Source organism: Catharus ustulatus, chromosome 2 (genome assembly GCF_009819885.2).
Source record: "Catharus ustulatus isolate bCatUst1 chromosome 2, bCatUst1.pri.v2, whole genome shotgun sequence".
Classification (NCBI taxonomy): Eukaryota; Metazoa; Chordata; class Aves; order Passeriformes; family Turdidae; genus Catharus; species Catharus ustulatus.
The window spans coordinates 111,150,429-111,177,677 of NC_046222.1; the positions used below are offsets into that span (position 1 = coordinate 111,150,429).

Below are 27,249 nucleotides of genomic sequence, written 5' to 3' on the forward strand. Positions count from 1 at the left end.
TACGTATTTAAAGATTAAAAATATTTTATTTACACTTTTCTTTATACACATTTTATACATTTTTTCAGCTTGAAACCCAAACAGAGCACAAATGCAAGTCTGAGCATACTGCATCCATAGCAAGGGAAAATTACTTTCTGGAAAAAAAAAAAGGACAAGAAAAAATGCTTTAAAACAGTTACAAAGAGGCAATTCATAAATTATTTAGAGAAGTTCATAGCAGCCCTAGGGTAATCATTAGACAGTTAATCCAAATGTATATATGAGGTCATATACATATAATTTTAATTTTCTATAGGAAAAGTATTTCCAATAGCTAGACACACAGTACAGTTTGAAAATAACTTTTCCTGTTAACTCATCAAATACATTCTTTCCAATACAATCTGATATTTTACACTGGAATTGTGGGATATTATAGTGGAATTGCAATCTCCAGCATATAATAATTTATTTTAAAAAGATCTACAAAAATAACAATATATAGGGAAAATATTTAAAATAAACACATAATTCACTTTTCCCTTCATGTGCTCCAGCACTGACATAAAAGTTAGGTGGGTCCCACTGAGGTAATAAAAGCCCCCCTAAATATAGCTAACTTTGCAGTCCTACAGAGCACTTCATTTCCTAAATTTACAGTAAGATTTTTCTACCAGAGCCATAAATAAAAGCTATCTGCAAATAGAAATTATTTTTCCCTAGCTACCAATTTAATATTAATCCAAACGTATTTAAAATTGATTTCTGAAAGCTATTTTTAAAAGATTACATAAATTGAACTTAGAGAAGTGTAAGAAAAATTAGTAGAGGGACACACAGGAAAGCTGTGCTCAAAATGAATTAGTTTTTCTGCCACCTGCAACATACAACTATGTTTTATGAAGTTTACCCATACAAAGGGAAATTTTCAAGTTACCACCTTTCAAAAGTAGAATACAGATGCAAAAGAAGTCATTAGTATTTATTTTAAGCAGCTTTAAGTTGTTTAACAAACATAAAAATCCAAGAATGTTAGCTACAGGACACCAGCAAGCTCTGCTTAAATAGATGATGTGTTTTCCAGTTATGTTCTTTCCCACTCTCCTTCAGTAAACCCCTTCACTTGTGACAGATGCTTATTCAAGTAACTTCACCACTTATATATATTTTTATTAGCAGGAGGGATGTTTTCTCTGATGGCCCCAGCCCTATAAACTCTTAAGCACAGGCTTAGTGACACTTCAGCTTACAAGTTTTCCTTTAAGTACCATACAGTTTTCTGTTTCTTTGTACTGGACTATTTACATACGAAGTCCACATCTGAAATGTTAAAAGAATCTGGGGCCAAATTTACTATTTTTTTTTTTTTAAGAAAAAGTACATTAAAAAGGCAAAATACCTCTACAAATGCAACTACTTCTAAAAAGACTCTGACATATGCAGGCTGACACAAACTAGGAGTTTATTTTAAAGAACTGTTAGTGTCTCCCCACACTGCTTATCCCCCTTGCTACAGAATGGACATAATGAGTTAAGCAATGGGGCTTTATAGATCAGCTTGAATTTGCACCTGCTGAATGTTATCTTCATTTCCTGAGTGTCAAATGAAGCTTCATCCCTGACAGAAGCAGTTACCATATTACCAGCATGAGGAAATGCAGCACTTGGGATTCTAAGGCAAGAGGGCCTCAAGAATACATAGCTGCAAATCTCAGCAATCAGGGAAATATTACAGTCAAGCCCTCAGAGCTAGTTCCATCAGGACTGCTGTCATACTGCAGGAAGTAGGGCATCCACATTTTTCAAAAGAAGTAACATAGAAGGTTGCCAGGTAGTTCATATACTGCCACTTGCTAGCAGTGCTTTCTGAAACAGCAGGACCTCTGTAAAACCAAGTTCTGCCTTCTACCAGCTGATTTCAAGGGGAAAAAAATCCTGAAGATTTTTTTTTTGCCGGCTGATGCCTCCTGCAATGAAGCTACCAACACTTTTGGCACAAAGTGAGCTATTTTTTCCTTATGCAGTACTTATAAAAAACAATCTGCCCCCTAAAACAGACCCAGGAGCATGTGAAATGGGAACTGGCAGTATCCGGCCCCTTTACAGGAACACTGTGCTTTTTGTCCATTGTCTCATTTGAAAAGAAAATTTCCTCCTGAAGTTGGTTGCTAAATTAAGAATTGAAGCTGATACATTTTTTCTATACATGTGAAAAAAAAAAACCCTAGATTGTAACTCACTATGTCCACCGTTCTAAAAAAAGGCAAGTACACTTGCTTTTCAAAGCAAGTCATATGTTGAATTTTAAATATGTGAGTAACATTAGATTTGCTGGTATTCCATTACAGGATGGGAACAGGAGAACCTTCCCAAATCAAATAACCAAAGATCATAACTTTATCTTTTTTTGACAAATGACGGGCATTAAAATGTTTTAAATTAAGATTAAACATCTTAATCTGACCATAATGCTCAAAATTTAATAGTAATAGGCAATTCTCACTAGCCATCTGAGGCTTGTTCCTATTAAGGTACTAAATTATCTGGAGATAAATACTAAGAGCAAACATTAAAAAAATTTCAATTTAAAAAAACCCTCCAAGCAACCAAAGTAACTGTCTCAAAAGTTCCATTGCAGTATAAAAGAGAACAGAAGCTAAGTTTCATATTTCAGGTCTGAAACAATAAAAGCATGGTAGATATGTAAATAGACAAAGCATTCTCACATATCCCCACCATTCTAATCAGCAAATTCTAACCATCTCTAATGCTGGAAAGGTTACAGTCAGCGTCTCAATGGAGGCACAGCTTCAGGGAAGCTGAAACCAACAGTTCAATTATAATTTCACAGAACAATTACTACTACAATCCTGAACAAGATCTTTCAGAACTGTGCACCTTAAGATAAATATGAGTTTAAAAGCAGAGCACCAAAACCGATCTGGTTCTTCATTTTTCAAGTGTCAGCACTCACCAATGACTTTACTGGCAGTTGCTGAGTGCACAGAGTTTCAGAAGGCGCTTAAATGCAGACTCAAAAATGTAACTTGAGACACCCTTATCCTTACCATTACTTTTAATAAAGTCTTGGCCATGTCTCTAAGACATCTGACTCCTGAACACCAGATATCCAAAGCCAGGGCTGCTCCCCACATAAAGTGAAGTACTCTATGTAATGTGACCTTGATACACAGGATTAGCTTGTTGCCCCATTAACTTATTGAGAAATGAGCCAGTGACAAAAAAAACCCGAACAAAAAACCACAAAAACAAGCAAACAAAAAAAACCTCATCCCCAACTTTGTTTTTTTTTTCCTCTTGTGCCCCAATATTCCATAAACTATGTACAGTCAGCACCTACCAGTCAGTTTATCTCTCCCCATGTAGGGTGATGTACGAACAAGTCTCACAATGAAACTGAGGTTTTAGTGTAAGCCGTATTTGCTTTAAGTTAGGCTATCAAGAAAGTAAATTAGATTTCTAGTTCAGTAAACTGTATTCTTCATATAAAAGACTAATTTAGCTGCAAACTAGTCTGCATCAGAAGGCTGAATATCAATATTTGGTCCAGTCTCTTCTGTTGTAAATTACTTACTACAGCTATGATGGCAAACATTCCCTCTTTCTTTTAAAAGATATGAAAATACTCAATTAATAAATCATTTATAACAATAAACAAACCCTAACAATCTGCTGACTTGCCATATAGCTCCAAATACATTTCAACTCAGAACATAATTTTTACTAAGATACTGGAACACACTATGAGAAGTTTTACACATTGTTTTAACTTCTATTATTTCAAACTTCATTTATACAAGTAGGTGTTATTTTTAACATGGGAAAATTTAGGGTGATTTTGGTCCCTTTGTAAGTGCATTCTTTTGAACTCCCTGAGTACTGTACATTCCTTTTCTACAGTGAATTCTGACTGGAAGATGCTGAATAAAGTGGTTTTGCATTGCTGCATATAAAGTAAGCTCTATTGCTTAAAATGAAATGCAGCAGCATAAGATTTTACAAAATATGCAGCTCATGTTTCAGCATCTGAACTACATTTGAGCCTTCATCTTCCCCAGATCTCTCCTTTGGGCTCTAGAAGTGGCTAATTTACATCCACAAAGACAGTAAAAATGTAGTTACTGTTATTATTTGAGTCTTGGCAGATAATTCTTACCAATCAGCTGTTATATATACCTGCAAGTTAACACAATGGAATAGTCAAAGTCCTCTTGGACCAGCCATCTCTATTCAGGCACTCCAAGGTCAGTAGCCATAGTTGTGTAGGTTTTTATAAAAGAAACAGAAATTATACAACAAACCAGTCATCTAATTCCACATTTTTAAAACACAGTAGTTCTTAACATTGTTAATAATTAAATAATGTTAATAAAAAGATTATACCACTTCAATATGAGTACTCATATTGAGGTGTGAGTATAAGCAAAGTATTGACAATAAACTGTAGCATATCCAGTATCCAGTCCCAAAAATAACTGTGGGTTGCAGCAGTGCTGAGCATTTGCTTCTTGACGTTTTCCATTTTAATGAAAAAAGAAAACTGGGCAGCACATTGAAACAAAAAGAAACTCAGGTAAAGTGAGTTTACTTTAAAAAAAAAAATTATAAAATAACAAATAACCAACAGTTAATTTTGTAGCAACAGTTTAAGGTTACTGAATCAATCAGTATATACTAAAGGCAAGATACTTTCATACCAAATGAGGCTTCCAGTTTCACTTAAGAATTTTGAATTATTTAGCTCATGAAAGAATACCTTAAATTCAACAGATATGGCTGAATCTGTGCACTAGTTAAAATATAATATTGTAACTGCACATAAAAGATGCATTTATATACAGTTTTTACAGTGTATGCACAAGTGTGTATACATTTTTTTACCCACCAACAAACACAACACAGACAATAGAAGGCAGCATAGAAATAGTGTTTTGAATATAAAAATGTTTTGTTTTCAATTTAGTAGAAAGTGTGTAATTTGCATTTTGGCAGACTTACTGGGACAACTGTACAAAACCAGGAAAAGGGTCATGCAAAAGGGTTAAAATTATGCTCCAATGTAAATAAGGGAAAACAAGTAGTAGGTTTGAGAGTACTTTGCAGTTAATGGTAAAAGCATCTAAAAGACAACATAAAACACAGAAATGGTTTGGTTTTGTTACTTTATACCTGTTTGTACCCAAGTACAGGTGATAAGCTCTATTTTGCTGTTCAATAAAAAATGAAAATAACATCTTTCTTCTCTTCCTTTCACAAATATTTTTTCAAACTCAACTTATCTCAAAAGCATAGTGCTATCATGGTCATTAAAAAAAACACATTGTGGACATAAACTGTTATAAAAAAAAGCAAACTCAAAAATATATTTTTTTCTCATACTTACAATGAAGTTTGTTAAAAAAAAAACAACAACAAAGCTTTCACAAGATCAGACCAACTATCACCTTTTCTAATAAACTTGGTAAGTACACTCCCCGTACATCCTCTTTCTCTTGAGCATTTAGCTGTTGTTCTTATACACAAGGAAATGTCTCTGCAGGAATTCAACTGGTTTGTAATTTTTTTCAGTATAGCTCTTTTGTATTTGATTGGGTTGTTTATTTTTAGCTGCAACATCTAACATGCTCCAAAACATACTCAGGAAAGTGCAGACTGCAGACCTGTAAGCCATCCAGCTTGCATGGCATCCTTGGATATTCATCTTCTTTCCATTTGTTTTCCTCTGGATCAAAAGTAAGAATTGAATCACTGTAATGACCATTGTAACAAAGGCCTCCAAGAACCATTATCTGTTTGTCCAGAACAGCTACACCATGACCACTCCTACCTATTGGCATAGAAGCCAATATAGTCCATTGATCAGTATCAGGGTCATAAACCTCTGTCGATGGACACCCTTGAGATTCAAAGGAGGCTCTCAGGATCACACAGACACCACCAAAGACATAAAGCTTACCATTATAAGAAATCATTTTGTGAAAGCATCTTGCATAATTCATTTTGCATTTGTTCTCCCAACAGTTAGTGACCACTTGAGTTCTCCGTGTTCGTTGCTCTAGCGTCCCTTCTTTACTGGGATCAAACACACACACTTGCTTAGATGTTGAAGATGATGTAATTCCACCAGTGATATACAGCTTGTTACCAAGCACAGTCCCTTCGTGCCCATACTTGTTGACTGGATAGGGATCCACAAACTCCCATTTATCTTCAGTTATATCATACCGTTCCGTTGAGTAAAACGTTTCATCCCTGGTTCTCCCAGCCACTGCATAAACATACCTGCCAATCACTCCAACAGCAAACTCAGAACGTGGCACAGACATGTCTGCCATTCGTAACCAAGTGTTCTGTCTTGGGTCATATCTAAACACTTTGGATGAAGCATGGAACTCACCATCTGGCCCCAGTTCTTCCCCACCTAATAAGAACACGAAGTTATTCACAATGGCAAGGCAGTCTGGTCGTAAAGGTACTTGAGGACCCTCTAGTTCCCACCAGACCCTCGGTTTGTGCAAGAGAAGAATTTTACTGTTTACCATACTGTGTCCTATCATTCCTCTAAATACTGCAGTCTGGGGTTTGGCAGAACGAATTTTGTTCGATTTCATTTCCATCAAAGGCTGTTGGTGAACGCTATGAAAGTAATTCATGGCTTGGTCAACCTCATGTCGCAGCTGCCGGGAGTAGCGATAAAACTCTGATGTTTTTACCTATGAATACATTTAAAAGATATTAAAATTCTGACCAAGAGAAACAGTCCAGAAAACCTAAATCACTATGTGTCATTAGAAGATTATTTTACTTTGTTTCATACAGGCAATCTTGAGAGCAATTGCATTTATGCATGAAGGTTTAAACTGATGTGTTGTTATCCAAAATCCAGAAGGCAATTTAGTGATTAAGAGCAGTGACTAACATTTTCAGCAGAATAATCACATGTAGATTTCATGCTGGAATTAGGCACAACTGAAAACCCCAAGTCTAAAAATCATTATTCCTTTTCCTGAAAAAAACCCTTCTGTTCATCTTCTGCTTAATCCATGAAGTACCCAAATTAAAAAATCCATCTTTTCCTGGGTTTCAAAGACATTCTACACACCCTTTCTGTGGTTACCAAGGTCTACTCTAGTCTGGTTTTTTTCTGAATTCTTACAAATGAAGCCTGAGCTCTCAAATGCTAGGCTCTGCTCACAGGGCTATTTAATTGCCATGGGGTGGGAAGGGAAGGTGCCCAACCACCTTCCTTCAGAACACGTGCTTGCACCAACCACTCATCATGATGATGACCTTATGTTGCCCCTCTGAGTCTCCACATATTTACACATGCCTTTAACACAAGAAGGAAACATCTCCACCTAAAATCCTCCAGTTGTTCATTTCTTTGGCAAATTGCAGAGGTAGGTCTGAACATCCACTTCCCAGGTGAAAGTTAAAACCTAAGAGCCATCCCTGATCAGTTTTATTGGAGTTCTAGGCACAGGGGAAAATAAGAATTCCTTTCTGGGACCCTTCCTCCTATCTAAGCCAAGTGCCTGAGGCTGGTCCTGAGACCATTCCAAAACACATCCCTGTCTTGAATATTTTAATTAATCTAGCCCAAGGCTGTCCTCAGCTCACTGTGGGAATCTCTTCAGAGGCCTCACTCTTCCTGTACAGTCTGGTGTCACACAGCATTCGAATCACACTTTTAAAACAAATAAAAACCTGCTAGATGTTGCCAAATACAAAAATCCTCCATCACATTTGGTCCTAAATCCCAGTTTCTTTCACATAAAATTGAACTGCTTTCAAACAGTCTGAAAGCCTTTAGTACCCACCAGCTCCAAATAAGAAGCAATGCTCTGAAAAAACCTGAGGCCACTCTGAAATTTCAAGTGATCTCAAGGTAATACCAGGAGCTACTATTTTTAAGTATCTTTTACCCCACCTCCTCCTAGCCTCTGTCTCAAAGAACAAATGCCTCAGGGGTGGTGGTATGCATTTTGACATATATGGAAAGAAATTGATAAATTAATATTCTTTATATCTTGTGAATAAAGTAGCTGCTTGTTCCATAAACACATACTATTAAAATTTTGTTAGCCATCTGTTAATCATCTCTTCCTTGTGTAGTAATTAAGACATTCTGCTGTCAAAGAATTTTTTAAAAAAATCTTTTGCACTGTTATTACTGAACACAATTTTCACAGTTTGAGACAGTTTGAAACACCAGATTTAAAAAAAAAAAAGCCGAATAGTAACCTACTGTTTTAAAGCAATGTATAGCTCAAGAGTGATAGTGACTTGGTGTTTTTATTTACACTTTTTTTTTCTTCCACTTAAATCTTGACAAGTTAAACTTATCTTTGTTTGAAAAAAAAGGAGGATGCTCTCATGCAGCTCACATATATTATTCTTGCACCAATGTCCAGCTTCTTTCTACTGTTTTTAACAGAAGTGGTTTTGGAGCAAAAAGGTTTACTCAGGTGATGGTACTTACAGAAAGCCCAGAGTAAGCCAAACTCTTCTGGGAGCAACAGCCCTATTTTCTCATTACATATAAAGAATATATCATACAAAGACAGATCTGCTCATATGGTATTTTTTAGAATAAACCATGTACCTTGCCTGACTGAAAAGACTGAACATAAATTACAGAAAATATACTGGCAGGGAGAACCACAGCACAGAAAAATGGTAACATTTAAAGGTTACAAAAAAACAAAAAGGATGTTAAAATAACAAAGAATGATAGCCGGGCTACTTTATTCTTGAAAGAACTTCCACATTCTAAACCAGCAAGTCTACTTCAGGTATTCCCAAACTGGAGCTATCCTCTTTGGAATGAATTAAAAATATAAATTATCTTTGCCCCATCTATATGCAGTTCAGGTTTTCTTGGATAATTATGGAAGACAACAGGATCACCATGCTTGCAATGTGAAGCATACCAATAAAGTCTGGCAGAGATGGAAAATGTTTTTCTTTCTCCCTCAACATCTACAACTCTGTTATTAGATCTAGAAATCAGAATGCCAGCCAGAAACTGGAATAAAAATAAGCCTACAACCTCATTACTCTACTCCTTCACATAGCCTAAATCTCACCCCCTGAGAGCTGCCAAAGGAAAGGAGTATCTCTAATTCCAGAGAGACACCCTCAAGACCAGGGAATAAATCTATTCCTTTACTACTGCTTATCTCGGCAAAGGCACTCATGTCAAAGCAAAGCCTCAACCTCCTACCTTAAAAAAAATGAAAAAGACATCAAGGAGCAAATGCAAGTCCCAGTTATTAACATCCCTCTGTGACTGAAGTTTACAGGGAAGCCTCGACAAGCACAAGTTTGAAGAGCTGAACGTGAAAACAGACAAGCACTAGCAACTCTTACAATATGCAGGGAAAGAAAATACCACAAAACAAGAGTGATCTACTACTTATTTCTGGTAAGAAAATGTAATTGGAGCATTCCTAGACTTGGCTGTTGAGGAAGAATATCCCTGTTTTAGCCATCCACCTTTCACCAGCATAACCTCTGCCACACTGGAGCAGTACCTCTCCTGAGGCTCAAATGACAGTCTAAGATGAATGTTAGGATCTGCCTATAGGAAAGTACAGACTACTGCTCATGGTTGCCTGATGCAAATGAAAACAAAGCAAATGTAGGTCATTTGGCCCACTTTCAGTCACACATAATGAAATGTTCCAGAACTATTTCAAAGCCCTGTTCAGCCCCTAGTAAGAAAAACCCTCTGCCTACACTTTCAAATAATTTTAGAGTAATTTTCACTATGTCTACATATAATCAAAAAAGAGAAGCATTAAAATTTAGGCAGCTTGGCATTTAAAAGCAACTCTAAGTTCTCTATGTCAGCAGATGACAGCCCATGGCCTTTTGCAGGAATTTCTAACTGACACCCACAACATGCAGAAGGAAACCCCTCAGCTTTCAAAAGTAGGCTCTGCCACTACCTGTAAGCAGCAACAAGAAGTTGATAGGTAAATATCAAAGTGCTTATCAACAGACCAATTTTCCTGTTATGTTCAAATGGAGAAGCACTGGAATGTGTCCATAATTACCAAATCTCAAACAGAACGCACAGATTTCGGCAAAACAAATGGAAATGTACAGTAATTTTCATGAACCCTGAAGCAAAACAAATGTGCATTCCTAAAGAGCACATCATCAAGTCTGAATTGATAAAAATATATAAATGCTTCAAAGTATTTTCAAAGTTTTTCTTTAAACTGTTCTGTTATCTTGCTGAAGGGTCTCAAATGCATTTTAAATTGGACTTCCTTATCAACCCCAGTCATTCTGGAAAGGAATTTAATCCAAGTGCTAAAGCTTTGCTCATGTGATTGGTTTTTTTTACATTTTTTACATTCTTTCCAATTCTTTCTTTAATTTTCTGGAGAAAACCTTCTTAAAGAGGTTATGCTGGGACACAGCCTAATGTAAGATCTCCAGAGATGGAGAATGGGAACTATCTCAGTGTATGAACCACCAGACTTTCAGCTACACAGACTGAGAACAGCATAAACAAAATCAAATGTGTTATTTCATAACAAAGGATGTAAAAATAATTAAAAACACACACCCCATAAATTTGAGCTTTAATGCATTTTCTCTTCTTCCCTTCAAATCAGTGAAACACTGAATAAAAAATGCTGGTTTTCCAAATTAATGCAGTGATTATTCTTTGCCTATTTTTCCAGTGTATTGAATGCATGCTTTTCTAGTTGTAGCAGCTATGGAAATCTCAAAATCTTCCATTTATATTACATGAAGAAGTAAAACAAAAAATTAAGCCATTAATTTCTAATTTGAAAAGTTATCTCCACAAAAGACCAGCTGTGTCCCACATTATGTTCAACCTTCCCCCTTCCCAAAAACAATTATGCTAATTAGTAAGCTGCAGGAAGAGCAATGGAATGCAAGGTAAATGTTCTGTAACACATGTGACTTCACTATACAGCCTTTAAAAAAAAAATTCTTCACGCAACCATTTACAGCTACTGTTCTATTTGTATTCTTGTAACTTAGGTTTATAAGAAAAACCTTTCAAAACCAGAAAGAAAGGCTTGTTCAGAACTGCCTAAACTAATCAGCTATTATTTGTGCACTTGGTAACTAAATTTCAGTATGTTATTGTATGGAGTGGATATTAACTTGATTCCTTTTGTAGAACTGGTAAAAAAACCCCAAAGACAAACAAAAACAAAAGCACAGAAAAATCTCAATGGCTAATAATGTCACTTTATCATCTCTAGACATGTAAACAGACAACTGTTTTATTAAAGATTCTAACTTATTGTGCTTAAGTTTTTTAAGCCAGCCAATTCTGAATGTGTGATGCAATTCAGCTACTAGGACTACAGAGGCAATGTTTCACCTTTTCAATGAATAATGATGGTACCTGTATCACACTTCTAAAGACCAAATTCTTACTAAAAAAAGAAAAACCAACTTATTTTACTAGAGAGATTAACTTGAATCAACACTGAAGTTCCATCAGCTCCACTAACAAGGATCCTTATGATTGTCACTACTTAAGATTGTCTTAAGATTGGCTACTTATCTCTGGCTAAATTTTAATCACAATTATAAGCTATTATGAGAACTGCTGAGTGCCAGTGAAGGGTTTTGAAGGGCTATTCTGCAAGAATAGAAATCACTTCAGTGTTTTCAGCCTAACCACAGAAAGGCACAGCCTCTGTGCAGCAAGGACAATGTCCTCAAATTGATTACTCAGCTGTTCCTTTTTAGAAACTGGGAAAAGAAATTGTCAAAGTCAAGATGGAGTCTAACTCAATCTAATCTCTCGAAGCAGAGTGGAGTCAACAATCTATATGCCACAATTAAGAAGCTCAGCATGTAATAAATACTGCTAGCAAATCTATTCAAACCAACAGTAACCTTAACAGCCCAAAATATTAAGCACAGCACCTATTTACAATAAGAGGGGTCCCTAACTTCACCCACACTTCTTATTCTACACTTCAGCAACCTAAGTTTGTAAGTAGATACATATGTACTACTAGACATGCAGGTAAATGGAAAAAAAAAAGAAATTCAACGCATTTATGAAAGGTGAAGTCACAGTAACATAAAATTAAAATGACATCTTCTCAAAAATTATTATTTTCTAGGAATGGGACAGCAGATATTCAAAGATAATGTGCTATTCATCATACCTCTACAGAAGTTTATTAACCTAGTGATAAGTAAATTTTTCATTTAAGCTGGCAATTAATAAATCAGCATGGGCTAGTCATAACAAACTTTACAGACTGGAAATAAAAACCCCCTGGGTTTTAAGGCAGAGCTTTTGAAACATTTCAATCTGACTAGTACACAGAAATGAAATGGAGCTTAAACAGTATATTTCAGTGAAATCATGACATGACTGTCTCCAGTAACACAGATTAACTCAGTGATCCAGGTGAAAGGCATTCCAACTTCTATCTCCAAACTTCCTCAAGACTTAAAGAGCCATGGACATGTTTCATAAAATAGGAAAGCACGATGTGTATAGTGAAACTTGTGTTTTTCCCCAAACACTTTACCTTTACTTTCTAACTATCCCCTAAATCCTTACTTGTTTTATCTTTCCATTTTCTCCATACATCTGCATGTACTTTAAGGGCTGAGTACTTACTCATAGTTCAGAAGCCATTCTTCCAGGACAGTTTGCAGTAAGCAAACCTTCACTTTGCACTCCAAATGCACATCAGTCTCTAGGTATTAATCTAGACTCACTGATAAAATTTTTAAATTGTACACCTCTCCAAAAGATGTTGTAAGGAACAGAATGGCTTAGGAGTACAAAAGTATCCTCACCATGACTTGCAAAGTTATGTAAGTAATTTATATCCTACAGTGACAGGCATCTGAAAAATGTGTATTAGAAAGATTACACAAAAATACATGACAAGCCAGCCAGTGTATAGCAAATACAGAGTTTGGTGAACTGGAAGAGTCAACCTCAGACTGTTTGGTACACTCATGCATTTAGTATGTGCTGGCTTCAGGAAAAGGGTGGATTCTGATTGTGGATCTCCAAAAAAGGGAGTTTTACCACTATTTCCCCATACCACACAGAGAAGAAAGAAGCTCTCCCTGAGTTACTGCCAGAAGAGTGAACAGACATGCTCTTCTATTAAAAAAATAAAGTGTTCTATATTCTGATGCTGGTTCCAACTGCAGTTGGCCTTTGTCACTTGTCCTGCTGGATAACTTAATACTCTCTAGCCAGGGCAAAACACAAATGCATTCCTAACTGCAGTAACAAATGACATAATTAGCTCTGCTTCCCTTTGCTGAGCTGTCTCACTCCATAATCTGCACTGGCTTTTCTCTGCTCCCACAATACAATTAACAGAAAGGGCATTACCAGATAAAGCTTTTACAAGTAGGTATAGAACCTGGCATGCTGAAAACAACTTCAGGAGAAATTTTACCTATTGGGCCATTTGGTAGCTGTCAAGATAAAACTTGAGAAGCACTGTATGCAGAATTTATACCAACAATATCAAAACCAACTCCAGGAGTTATACCCAAATATAATGCTGAAGGCCAACAGACACTTTCACTTGCACCTACAGAAATTTAACTGAGGACAGCTTGATGCTTGAGCTTGCATCCCCAAAACTCACACAGCTGAAGAAGACTCACACAAATCCTGCCTTATCAGATTAACCTCTAAAATATATGTTGTGAGTTCTGTAGGTTTCATTACTGAAGGGTTTAAATGAGGTAATAATATGGTAGAAGTGCTATTAAAAACAGGACACTACACAGTATCTTGAAGAGTTCACCTCTTACCAGTTAAAAATGTTTTAACCCAACATAAGCTAATAGAACACTATTACAGTGCTCTAAAACATGTTTATGTCTATAGTCCAATATGGCATAATGAATATATTTTATGTATTATTACTTCCTATATTCAGTTCACACACAAAAAATACCAAAATATTAAAATTCACTAGTCTGAAGTAATTAATAGCTCTTACAATCTGAAATATAAGTAAATATAAGAATTACTGCTTGGATGATCCAGTGGCCCTTAAAACCACCAAAACCAATACAACCTTGTCTGTACATTCATTAAATACTAAAGTAAAAACATATGGGAGATTAATTTGTAACAAGTACAACAACAAAAAAAGGAGTCTGAACTCCTATTAATTTGCTGAGAGGTGAAGAACACAGAAGTTGAAGTTGCATCTTGTAACACAAAATTATCATTCTTAAAACAGCACAGGTAAGTAATTCCTAACCTGAACACTTCTACTGGCCTGTAAGAGAACTGTTTACCAAGTATGTAATCCTCTACTGTTAACAAATATCCAGAGATTCTCAAGAACTAGAAAATAATTTTTTGTCTGTTCTTCAATAGAAAGGTAGAAAAGGCAAGTTGTCTTTTAACTCTTACTACATATAATGAAATACATTGAATTATAAGATCACCTGTTACAAAGAGTCCTCTGATATTTAAAGTAAATCATTACATTGATACCATCAATTTTTGATTGTATTGTTCTTGTGTACAACCAAGTGCATGTTTAACTTTGCAGGATCTGGGCTTACTTCTAACTGCTGTGTAATACATCAAGTACCGAAGATACAAATACAACACTGAAGATTTCAGAGCAAATGTTACTTTTCATTTGTAAATAACCCTCCCCTGTACTTAAGCCACATAAGATCTACAGTGACCATTCCTGATTATATCAATAACAATCATCATAACATACACCCTACATATTATGTGCAGGTCTAAAGCCTCTGGAAAGCAAGAAGTAACTTGCAGAAAACAGTTAAGAATGTTTGAAATCAAACTAGATACAACTGACCTTATTTCAAAAGGTCTTTTCCATAAGAAGTCATGTATAAACATGTACTGCAAACATACCTGTTCTCCAGCCACTGCAGGTATTATTGTCTATTAACCAAAGACAACACTTCTAAATGTTTGAAAGCACTTCTATGCTTTTCTTTATTAGAAAAAAAAATGCTATCATTTTGTTCCTTCTCATAGCTTCTGGAATCTTACCTATTCAATGGCATGCTGCCCTAGCTAAATGATGAATCCTGCCTATTGCTTTTCAAATGCACCAACCTTCTCAAAAACACTGGATGGTGTCATCAAACAAAACCTGATGTTCTGAATGATGGTGTCCGTATGTCTCCAGCGTCTTCTATCATGGCGTAGCCAGGCCTGAACAGCTTCATACAGCTCTATCTCTGGAAACCTGCTCAGATGATCATTATCCAAGTAAGACATGAGCTTCTCAAAGCTCAGATATGAAAGAAAGTCAGGTCTGGACATGAGTGGCACAAAATTCTCTAGCAGAAAGGAATCCAATTTTTCCCTGACTCCTTCGATGTTTACACCAAAATCATCCAGAAGTCTCATAATTTCTGCACAGTTTTCTAAGCAGATTTTAGCTAAGAGAAAAGAGCAGCAGAACTTTACCACTTCTATAAGCTGGACATACATGGCAGCCTGAAGGATTTCATGAACAGTGTTCATACTCAGTTCAATAGTTCCATAGTACATGAATTGGAGGACATGACTGAAGCCTGTAGCTGTCAGACCTTTCAAATGGATTTTGTCCTGATCTCGTTCTCGCATGTCTGCTGTGAACATAATCCTGAAGTAATCACTCTGGGTGGCAAGCAGTGCTTTATGGGCCTGAAATTGGTGGTCTTCAATGACAAGTGTGACATCAAGAAGCAATCCCTCCTCATACAGTGCTCTGAATCCTGCAGAGACACTGGTGTCGTGGATGGAGGAGCTAAACCCTTCCACGTCCCCTGCCATGAATCACCTGGGGGGAAGAAAAAAAATAAATAAAAATAAAAATAAATCATAATTTCTAATAACATATTACAAGCCCTTCCTGACCAGATAAATCCTGAGAATGGTTTGATTAGGACTTAAAAGTCTTCATCATTCTTTCTGTTTCTCTCCAGCTGAAAAATCAACTTAGGAATTAACTTAAAACACAAACTTTAAATATTTCTTCCCAAACCAAATATTCTCATTATAAAGACAAGGTTATGAACAAAAATAACTATGCAATACTGCCAAAATGATTTCTTAACTCCAAGTTCATTCATGGTCATACAAAAGGTTGTCATGGTTTTTTTCCTCTCCTCCCCGTCAATCTTTCTAAAGAATTTATCTCAGGGGAGCAATAAAACACCCACTCTTGAATACCAGAGGTCTTAAAAAGGAAGCCAAACTTCCTTAACTTCAGAAACAAACTTCAGTAGATCTGTACATGGTATGATTTTAAAAAAATATTTATTATGTTTTAAAACCTATGTCAATTTACTCAAAATTATTTCTAGGAAAATGAACATTTTCACAATTACTACCTGAGATTGTGTGCTTCACTTCTTCTGTAAAAACACAGTCCCATCATGTTCTCCCCCATTTCTTACTATAGTGATTAATACTAAGTTATGAGATCTATGAAGTGCAATTTACTAAGGCAACAAGAAGCACTGACAAGAATAGGTTACAAAAAGTAATATTCTGTATAGTGGGCTTAGTGAAGCCTAATTGCTCATTAAGCATTTGCAGATATAGTGTTACTTATATGCAAGCTATAATTAAACTGCAAATAAACAAAAAAAAATCTAGGAGTAGCAGCATCCTACCCTGTTAAAGTCAAAATTTAATAATCAAATTAAAAGTCTACTCAAAATCCAGAAATTTCTGAAAATGTTGCTCAATTTCCTTGGGTTTAGGTAGGGTAAAGTTGCACAACACAGCTTGAACTAATTAACAATTCATCAAAGGACCACAGCACACTCCATTCTCCTTTTCTGTCACATTCCAGGACCTGAACTCCTGCTACCTACTTTGAGCCATTTCTGGGGTTCATTTGGCTTCTCCAGAAAGCCAATTCATCACATAAACATAACTAAAAAATAAACTAAGAGCAGGGAGGGACAGACACAAAAAAGACACATGACACAAACATTATCACCCCCTCTCCCCAGCACACACAAAACCTCATAACTACAAATCTTCCTGCTTCCCAGTGAGCTGACTACTGCCCTGACACTGTGGGGTTTGGCACAAGAACCAACCTGATGCAGAAGGCAGGACACATACTTGTGCAGGAAGAGAGAGAAAGAGCAACAACTTCCCTATTTGGCATTCATTTACTATTAGAATTGGTTCAGCTACTTTTGTCCCACTTCTTCCCACCTTAAATTGCACTTCAACTTTCCCTCAGATATTTGCTGCATTTAATTCTGAATCTTCCATAACAAATAAAGCTAATAATGTTTTGGTACTGGTAACCCACATGAAAAGCTAAATAATATCAGCACATTAGAAAAACCTGCAGATTCTCAAGGTCATAAAACTTCACACAAGTATAAGGACCCAGAAGTGACTCTAGGCTGGCCCGTGTTTCACAGCAGAGAGCAGTTACCACTTACCCCCACTTCCTCAAGCAGCACATTCTGGCTGCTGCCATTGTAACAGGAATGCATTTTATTAGACTCATCAATGGTTAATCATCTCCTCTCCTTCATTCCTCAGCATACATCCTGGAAAACCAAACTGGAGATACCCTTTGTCTGTGCAAAACTAAACTGGTGAGTGGGTGTTTGTAGCCACACCTCATGAAATTAGCACCACTCCCACACTGTTGAAGCCTGATGATGGGTTCTGTGCACAATAAAGTCAATGCTGGGAGTACTCATTACAATTAAGGCCTCCTCACAGAATTCAAATTCCTGAAAGTAAGAGCAGGAGCAGAAGAACTAAGACGACAATTCAATCACTTTCTCATCAGTATCCGTGATAGCACCTTCCCTTCAATGTCACTGAAGACAAAGAGAAACGCGCAAACTGCTCCAGGACTTCATGTTGTCTCTTATTCCTCAACATCAAACGCCTAGAAAGAAAAATTGCCAACAGATATTTTTTAGTTGTTGCCAATTCTTACGAAAAAGCAGAAGAGGAAAGAACCACTTTGCTAATTCTTACCACCTCAAAAAGAAGCAATCAACTGAAGAGGAAGCATAAAGCCTGACTTTACAGGATTTTGCTAACTGGATTTCTGATATCAAATAAAAAGGTAAGTACCAATATTCGCTTACTTCCTTCTTTCATCAAAGCACTCATAACTCCTCTCCTCCCATCCTCAGTTCTCTGATGTTTAATAATAACTGAGGTCATACTCATTCCTTCCTGTTCAAGAGATTTAATGATCACTTGCACCTTTAAATGGGCCACTTATTTTCATAAAGCATACAGCAACTTGAAACAACTCTAACTGCTGTCTGAAATCAGCCAAGAGGTTCAGTGGCTACAAGGACTCTCAGACAGTAAAACTGTGTAAGATACAGTGCTTTAGGAGACCAACTAAGACTTGGCTCAGCCAATGATCAGGGTTAAAAATGGAAAAGGACAGTTGGAATTTGCAAATGTGAGAATGAGAACAGAATAAGACAACAATGTATGTGGGAGAAAAAGTAAAAATGAAGCAAAATTCCCCAAATGACAGAAGCAATATATATTCATCTGGAAATAATGGGATCTCACATTATACAGGGGTCAACACTTGGAAATTATTATTTCTGAATGTTTTAAAAATGTGAGTGTTTAAATCACTTAATCCCTCTTTTCACATTCCTGCTGATATTACTTTTAGTAAAGCTGCAGTTTTCAACATCAACGTGTTTGTCCTCCCAAACAGCAGCAAGCATTTAAGGGATTACTTAAATACACACAAAGCCAGTAAGACTTCTCCTTACTCCATCTAAAGAAGCTTCAGAATTCTATGAGTGAAAAGCAAAAGGACTACTTGTCTTCCTGTGTTAAATAAAAGGACAAATATCCTTTTCTTGGCATAAAGCCACATACATTATCAGCAGATAAATTTTTCTTTAAAACAGAAAAAATGTATTGTCAGTGCAAATACACAAATGGGTTAAAATAGTACAAAAACTGGGAAAGTAGATAATTAAATGCTTAACTGGTAAAAATCTTCATTTCAAAAGCTAACATCCTCTGTCAAAAGCAAATAGCAATGTGGTAGTTCAAACATTAAAAAAAGCAATACAAAATATTCTCAAACCAAGTAATTTTTCCAAAGCATAGCTATGCCATTCCTCCCACACACACACTTGCAATCTTTGATGTAATTCTAAGCACTATTCAAATGCTGCAGTTATTTCCCAGAGGACAATACATAACGTTTTTTTTCCATATTTTCAATAAAAATGGAAAATTCAGTTACATTTTCTTCACGCGTGCAAATCACAGCAGCACACTTAATCCAAGGGAAGACTTGGAGCCTGCAGTGGTCTATAGGAAAACTGGAACAAAAAAAATTCCAATGCACAAACAATGAAGGGGAGGTGGGGGGCAATGTACATTGACATTTGTTGTTGTTCTACACATATTAGAGCTGATCAGGAGGAAGACTGCTGAAAAGCCAGAAGAGAAATACATTTAACCTTATTAGCTGTTCTTTACATTTTTTTCCTCCTTTAGCACATAATGCATTCGATTCTACAGTGCTGTGACTGTAAAACCACTTACTTGGAACACTGATTTCTCATCTTTATTCTGCAGCTGTAATAAAAGTCTGAAAACCCTACTCCAGACTGCTTTTTCTGGCTAAACAAGGAGAACTGTCTTTCCTCAGGGTGTCTGAGGCTCTTAGTCACCAACGGAAGAAATGGAGTCTAAATGCACTGGCTACAAAGAAGCAAGTTATAGAATATCTGCTTTTGACTCATGCCCTCCTAGACTTAAAATCCCTCCAAAAGCAGTACTACCTGAAAAGGAGCCTTTTGAATACGTGTCTTTATGTAATATGTAAGCTTTTATGCATTTTCTAGGGACAGAAATTTATAATTCTAGGAACATATTGACAATACCAAGTCTAGCACACCAGCTCAAAGGAAAATTTCTGCTTTACTGCTGTTCCTTAGGAACTCGTTTGGGATGTCGAGACAGAACCGGCAAAATATGTTTTGTTTACCCATTATGGAGTACTTGTTCATTTTACCTATCCCATAGATATTCTAAGAAATCACCTTTGGGGACAAGCTGAACAACAAATTTTCACATACTAAAACACTATTATGTATGAGTTACACTATAAAGATATTTCACCAGACACACAGAACCATGCCTCGGTTACACAAAGCACTAAAATAAAGCTTAAAAGGCAATAATCTCTTCCATCCACCAAATGCATGCATTTAAATGGAAATTTTAAAGCCATTATGCATGATTTATTTGGTGAGGTGAACAGCAAAGGCTATATAGAGCAGAATTCTTTGACCCTAGTTTTGGTAACAGGCTTTTCTGCAGGAAAAGGACATTTCTCCAGTCAAATGTTACACACGTATGAAAATACAATACAAGTATTTGAACACACTGGCAAATATTCCCAACTGCACACATGGTTTTGAATGCAGTGTACTGTATTGAGTAAGAATACAATTATAACATACACAGTATAAATAATTGCTCCCCTAAATGGTTTAAAACTAAAAACTTTAAATTTGTCCATCATTTCTCACCATAATCCCCCACTAACAGCAACAGAAGGAGTGATGTCATGTGGGATAGATCCATAACCAGTGACTATCAAAACTTTCCATTGCTACAACAATTGCAAACGCAGGGAACAAAGAAATACATCCAGTTTCCTTGTGTTTTATCTAAAATCCTTAGTAATTAGTACACTAAATTTGGGAAACAATTTACCTTAAATACATTGGTATGTTAATGTTTAAGACTTCACCCAATCCATCTAGAGAATTCCAAAAGCACTGAATGACTCGAGAACGGAGAAGTTAGGAGCTTACCAATCACCACCAGTCAGAGGAACCAGACTGCCAGAATTTCAGAAATTAAAACTTGGCTACTCCTGAAAGCTGCCCATGCTCCATTTCTTAGGGGCACAGAGCAGACCAGCACAGCTCCTCTGACAATCTCTGCCCATGTCGGTAGCTGGGAGCAACCCGAAACAGCTCTTAGCAACAGTGGCACTTTGTATCATTATAGCTGCGTCAGAAGCATCAGAACTAGTTACAACCAAACCTACTAAAACTCTGCATGGATTGTACCTCAGCTCAGTATGGTTGTTCTTCACCCCAAGTGTGCCAAAACCTGTAACTGCACTTCACAGACACTAAGATAGCTTGAACCATCTGTCTAAAAGGTCACTGCATCACACCACCTGTACAGAAAAACCTGCTCCCAAACAGAGCAAACTCAGCTCAACACTCTTGAAATAGCATTTATTGATACCACAAAAGGTGCCCTGCATAAAATAGCTGATACATCCATAAAAACAAGAATTGCCTTTAACTGGAAATACTTTTATTACTAATACCTAAAAGTTGAATGATGATAGTGTTGAAAACAGATGTGCCACTGCTCTCAAAATGGACAGGACTGCTCTATCCTGAATTATATCAGTTCATATATATACATATACATTATAAAATGATTAATCTTTACAAATGTAAGACAAATGTATGAATAAAGCATGAGCATAATTCTCTCACTGTGAAGATTTTTCTTAAGAAAATTATAGTGCAAAAATTAGCAAGCTAAGTATCAATTAGTAACAAAAAATCCTATCTTTTTTGACTTATCATAAATTTTTAGCATAATAAGATGGAAATGAGCTACAAGTAGTATTTAAACTATATTAGTAAAACTATTTTAAATCTAAATTAGGATTGCTAAACTACCTCCCCATTTGTGTTTTTGTTACCTGTACCTTTATTGCTAACTTACTAGTTACTCCTAGCATCTTCTGAGAACATGACATTCATTAATTGTGCCCTTTGTACAAGACACACAGGATTTGACCTCACTGCCAAATGTCAAACCCACTTATCAGAAATCTCAAACATATTTCATTTCTACACATATCCCCCAAACTGGCAGCTGGATGAATGACAAAGGTCAGATGTCTCCATTATGAGCTCAATGGCTATCTGCTGTGCTCTGCTTGCTGAAAGACAAATCAACACGTGTGCAGATCCAAACTAGCCACAGGATATAATTAAGGAAAGTGAAAAGAGATGAGCGTCAGTGGGAAAGTTTTTAGGACATGTGGTAGAAATTAAACACATTTGCTAGGTGATGGAAGGGAAAAGACAGGAAGTATGTTGGTGCATGGTGGTATGCACAGGGGATCTGAATGTGGACTGGGGCAATGGTGGTGCAAGAGCCGGGTTATTCTACAGGCAAGTTTATATAACAAGTCCACAGGAAGCCAGACTTCAGTACTTCTGTCCTTTTATCCAGTAATAGCTTTATGATTCTCCTATTCCTCTTCTAAACGGGAGGAGAAAAACCCCATACCACAAACAATAAAAAGGCGAGAACTTTCAATTTTTAACTGACGTTCCAGTATTCACCCAAGAGATCAAAGCTCTAGTACCAACCCTGGGTAAGCTCTATTCGTTCAGATCACGGATAATTCTTCGCGATCACCTACGATCGGGATGGGGGGTGGGGGGTAGAAGTGGCCGTTTTCGGGGCAGGAACTCGGATGACCTATTTCAGCCTGTCGGCTCGCACGTTCAGCCCCGCTCCGCTGGGAGCGGAGCTCGCAGGCCGAGCTCCCCGGCAAGCGGGGCTGGCAGGCCCGGGCTCCGCGACGTGTGGCCGCAGGAACGCAAGGGGCCCGGCGGGGCTGCGGCCGCCCCGGACCCGCCAGGCATTCGTCCGATCCCCGCTCCAGCCCGCCTGCTCCCCGCCTGCCGCCCGCGGGCACCCGGCCGCCGCCCCCCAGCCCGGGGAGGAGGCTCCCTGAGGGCCAGGAGAGCCCCGGGCCGCCCTCGATGGGGCGGGCGGCGGCGGGAGGGCCCGGGGGATCCTTCACCCACCTCTCGGCAGCGGCGGCGCTGAGGACGCGGCTCCTCCCGCTGGAGCGGCGGAGAGGGGCCCTGGCTCCGTGTACCATACAGCCGGGGGCGGCGGAGGGAGGCGCCGGGGGGCTGCGGAGAGGGGCAATGGCTGAGGCGAAGCCGGGAGGAGGAGAAGGAGGCGGAGGAAGAAGGGGGGATCCTGGGCTCCCTCCTCCCCGCCGTCCGCGCTCGGGGGGGAGGTGGGAGCCGCCCCCGCCGCGCCGCCCGGGCACCGGCGCTCCCGGCGCGGCCCGGCCTCGCCCCCGGGGTCCCCGCCGCCCTCACGCTTGTTTACCTTCCGCGCTGCCCCGCGCGGCCGCGGGCGCCATGTTCCCCCGGCAGCACCGCGCCGGCCGTCACTTCCGCCGCACCTGCGGCCGCGCGGGCGGGCCCGGGGCCACAGCGGCACCGGCACCGCCCCGGGCCGCGCCGCTCGCCAGCCCCGGACCCGGCACGCCCCGAGGAGCGCGGCCGGAGAAGGCGACACCGAGAAGCATCATCTGCGTCCGGCCCGCGAGGACCCGCGCCCAGACACGTTCGCTATCGGAGGGTCGGTGTTGCGCTGCTCTCTCCCACCCCGCTGCCTCCAGGCTACGGCCAATTTCTCCGAGGCTATGGCAGCTCCCCGTTTTCTCTCCCGGTGTAGCGCTGCATCCCGCCCCGGGCTGCAGCCACCCCTGCCCGGTGCCGGCCGAGCCCCGCCCGGACACTGGCCAGCCGCAGCGTGCGGGCCGAGCCCGGCTCCCTGCTCTCCGCAGCTGCCTGGCCAGCCGGCCTGGGAGCCGGGTCAGCGGAGCAAACTGCACACCGGGAGCACAGCTCTGAGCGCGGTGAGCAGGGCTCTGCCTCAGCGCAAACATCACTCCTTTGCTTTCGCTCTTTTGCCTTTGCCTGGCAAACTCTGATTTTATTGAAAGAGATTAACTTACCTACCTGAACCTTTGGTTTGCCACTACCACCCCCAAAACTTTTGCTACTCTTTGATGTCACTCACTGCTTTAAATAGCAGGCCACAGGCTGCCCTCCTCTCCCTGTTTACTGCTGTTCCCATCCCCTTCACAGCCTATTTTCAGTCTGTCATTACCACCCCTTCCCCAGTCTTGATTTACAAAACAAGTGTACCTTCTCCATAGCTGCCACCCCCAAGCTGAATGTCTTTCCTACCTTTCACAGCTTCACACAATGAACCAGCTACTCCATGCTGTGCTTCACAAAGACTTCCCAGTGCTATTCCCACTCTGTTCAACTACCCAGCTACTGCTCCCTCTGCTACAATCAACCTCCCATTCATTCCTTCATCCCAATGGCCAGACCTTTCTCGGCTTTGTAACTCCTTACTATTCCATCTCATTCACTCGTGCAGTAAATTTGCCCCATTTCTCCAATGACTGTTTTAAAACCTGTTATTTGTGCCCTTATGGTGAAAAAACTGGCCTTTACAGACTGGCCCTGTCAAGACAGCAGGTGTTCCTGCCACCTGTATCTCAAAGGACAGACATTCCCTCCCTTTTCCATAAGGTACATCTCCTGCTGCAGCAACCATGTACCCACCCATATCTAATGCTTCAACAAAGAAAAATGAGTAGAAACTAAGTTTCTCATATACAGAAATTATACAACCAAAACTTCATGCATCCTTCTGCACCCCTCAGACTTTTGACCTTCATAGGTCAGCAAGAGTGGAAAAAGCTAAGCAAGACTTTCATGTTTTACCTGACTGTCATTTTGCTGTCTGCAGTTCATATCAAGCCGAGGCACAAGATGATCTTCAGGTCACAGAAGAGGACCTCAAACCTAGCCACAAAACAAAACCACAACAGCTTTGACATTTAAAACATCTCAATATTTCGAAGCACAAAAAACCCCTCCCATCCCCCTCTCCTTCACAGTGAACAATTTGCTTCTACCAAAAAATCAAAATATGTTAGTAACATTTCAGTTCTAGTCTCCTAAATAAAATTAAATAATTACAATTAGGCCTCTGACAATGACCACTAGTATCAACATTACCTTACTGAATGTTATTTGAGATTTGAGTTGACCCCTCTGATTTAGGCATTTGTACAAAGTCAGTTGCTAAGTAATTACCACAGGCTTAAATGAGACTATTGCAATGAATAAAATTCTGGATATAGTTTTTTTAGCTATGTTAATACACTAGTTAGGATTTAATTCTAATATGTGTAAACTTTATTTATTCATACATACATGTACAATACATATATATTGACATATGACATAATGTTCACTCTTAGAAATGTTCTTACCTATTTTAGTTGGGGTTGTTCAGCCTGGACAAGAAAAGGCTCTGAGGAAACCTTACAGAAACTTTCAGTGCCTAAAGGGGGCCCAGAAGAAGGCAGAAAAAGGCCTCTCCAAGGGTATGTAGTAACAGGACAAGGGGGAACAGCTTTTAACTGAAAGAGGGCAGGTTTAGCTTAGGTGCTAGAAAGAAATTCTTTACTGTGAGGGTGGTGAGGCACTGGCAGAAGTTGGACAGAGTAGCTGTGGATGCCCCAGCCCTGGAAGCGTTCAAGACCAGGCTGGATGGGGCTCTGAGCAACCTGGGATAGTAAAAAGTGTTTCTGCCCACAGCAGGAAGATTTGAACTCAATGATCTCTGAGGTCCCTTCCAACCTAAACCATTCTATGATCTTACAATAATTAAACATTGCAGACTACAGTCATTTCTGGGTTTTCTTTATACTACAAACATTTCCAAATAAGTGCATCAAAATAGCAAGAGTACCTCAGAATATGTAAAATGTACAATCTCATTGTTAAAATAGAAGCAACAGTTTGGGTATTCTTTTTTCATATTCCTGAGAGGGTGTTTGGCAAGGATTAAGTCCTTTTTAAAGGCTGTTTCAAATATGACAAAAACTATTTCCATAATTCTATACTGCACTGCATAATTTATTGCATAATTTAAACAGCTAAGTAACTACAGAGTCCAGTATTTTCAGTTCATTTTCATAAAAGAGGGATTATACATGCATGAACATCAAGGCAACTACAACCAAGTATTGCATCATGTTCCCACTACACCTCATGTATCTCAGTTGTTTTTCCCATAAGTGAGATGTTTAATACAAAATTGAAAACATCATGTGGCTTGATAAAAGATTAGATGTGAAAATTTATTTTCCAGACCAATGTAAAACATGATTGGGTTGCAAGACAAAATACATTTTGTCATTGGCAATACCATCATAGATACTGGAAGGTTTCTTACAACATGTTCTTGTTAACTTCTTCAGGAACACTGGCAATGTGTTTGCTCTAGGTATATCCAGCAGAACTGACTCCTAGTTCTTGTACCAGGAAAGCATGGAAATAGTAGCATTTGTGAAAGTGGGAAGTTACAACCATTGTTAAACCAGGCATACCAGTTTCACATGAATTTCCATCATCATATTTTAATCACATGGTTGTCTGCCCCAAACCTGTTTTTTTCGACCTGCAAAGCCAGGCAAAATCTGACAACAAATGTGTTTTCTGACAAAGCCACTGTTGTTGGCACAGCACACACATATTTGAGATAACTGGTTACCTGTATTGAAACCTGTTTCCATGACCACGGAGGAAATACTATCAGCAACACCCTCCATGCCTTTAAGAGGTTCCCATGAAGAAGTCAGTTTGATTTCCTACAGGGAAGGGCTGGGAATTTGGCCTTTACTCTCTGGTTAGTAAACTGGCTCTCATCACTGAATTAGGGATTTTTTTCAATTTTTAGAGCATTTATGTCATATTCAACTCTGGAAACAGCAAGCGTTTGGTGGGATTTTTACCTGTTTCGTACAAAACATTCAGGTTGTTCGTATGTTGGGGCAGCTCTCACATCCACATGGTTCTGCCTAACAATAAGCGCCCAGTCTACAAAAGACAGGAAAAAGAAAAACCGGTTGAAATTAGAAAGATCTCCTCATGCCGATGGCCAGCAGAGGTTGTAACGCACGTACGGTGGCAAGTTACAATTCGAGCAGACACCGCGGCCGATGTGCTCATTTCAGTTCATACACGGACTGTGCTTCAGTCCCCCCCGGGTGCCTTTCTGTACCCCAAATAAATCCGCACAGCAACAAACCCTGGGCACGGTACGAGCCTCCCGCCTTCGGTGTGTCTTTCACCGAGCCCGGTCCCCTTCCCGCAGCCACAGCGCTGTTTCACCGCCCGTGCCGGGTTCCCGCCGCTCTCTGGCGGGGCTCTCGGGGCGTCCGTCCTGGCGCGCTCCCGCAGGCGCGCCGTGCCCGCGCCGTGCCTCTCCGCGCTCTCCCCGCGCTCCCCCCGCGCTCCCGCGCCCGTTACCCGCCGGCCGCGCTCCCGCCCCGCGCACGC

General features: G+C 39.2%; 1 protein-coding gene across 6 annotated transcripts; it reads right to left on the minus strand.

Moving 5' to 3' along the window:
• Nucleotides 1-27,238, minus strand: KLHL15 (kelch like family member 15). Of its 6 annotated transcripts, XM_033085423.2 has the most exons (6): nucleotides 26,999-27,114; nucleotides 26,703-26,787; nucleotides 24,622-24,702; nucleotides 22,888-22,998; nucleotides 15,113-15,824; nucleotides 1-6,716 (listed from the first exon to the last, which is right to left on the minus strand). In XM_033085423.2, exons 5-6 carry the CDS (start codon nucleotides 15,815-15,817, stop codon nucleotides 5,607-5,609), a joined length of 1,815 nt encoding a protein of 604 aa, XP_032941314.1. In that variant the 5' UTR covers nucleotides 15,818-15,824; nucleotides 22,888-22,998; nucleotides 24,622-24,702; nucleotides 26,703-26,787; nucleotides 26,999-27,114; the 3' UTR covers nucleotides 1-5,606. The 6 variants fall into 6 exon arrangements, with proteins under 6 accessions (XP_032941314.1, XP_032941324.1, XP_032941304.1 ...); XM_033085433.2 differs by lacking the exons at nucleotides 22,888-22,998; nucleotides 26,999-27,114 and adding an exon at nucleotides 27,220-27,238; XM_033085413.2 differs by lacking the exon at nucleotides 22,888-22,998.
• Nucleotides 27,239-27,249: the final 11 nt, after the last annotated feature.

Coding starts and splice junctions, on each gene's coding strand:
- KLHL15 (XM_033085433.2), bottom strand. CDS start 15,817: ATGGCAGGGGACGTGGAAGGGTTTAGCTCCTCCATCCACGACACCAGT. Junction 6,717..15,112: donor CATCCAGTGTTTTTGAGAAG/GTTGGTGCATTT, acceptor ATGTATTCATAG/GTAAAAACATCAGAGTTTTA.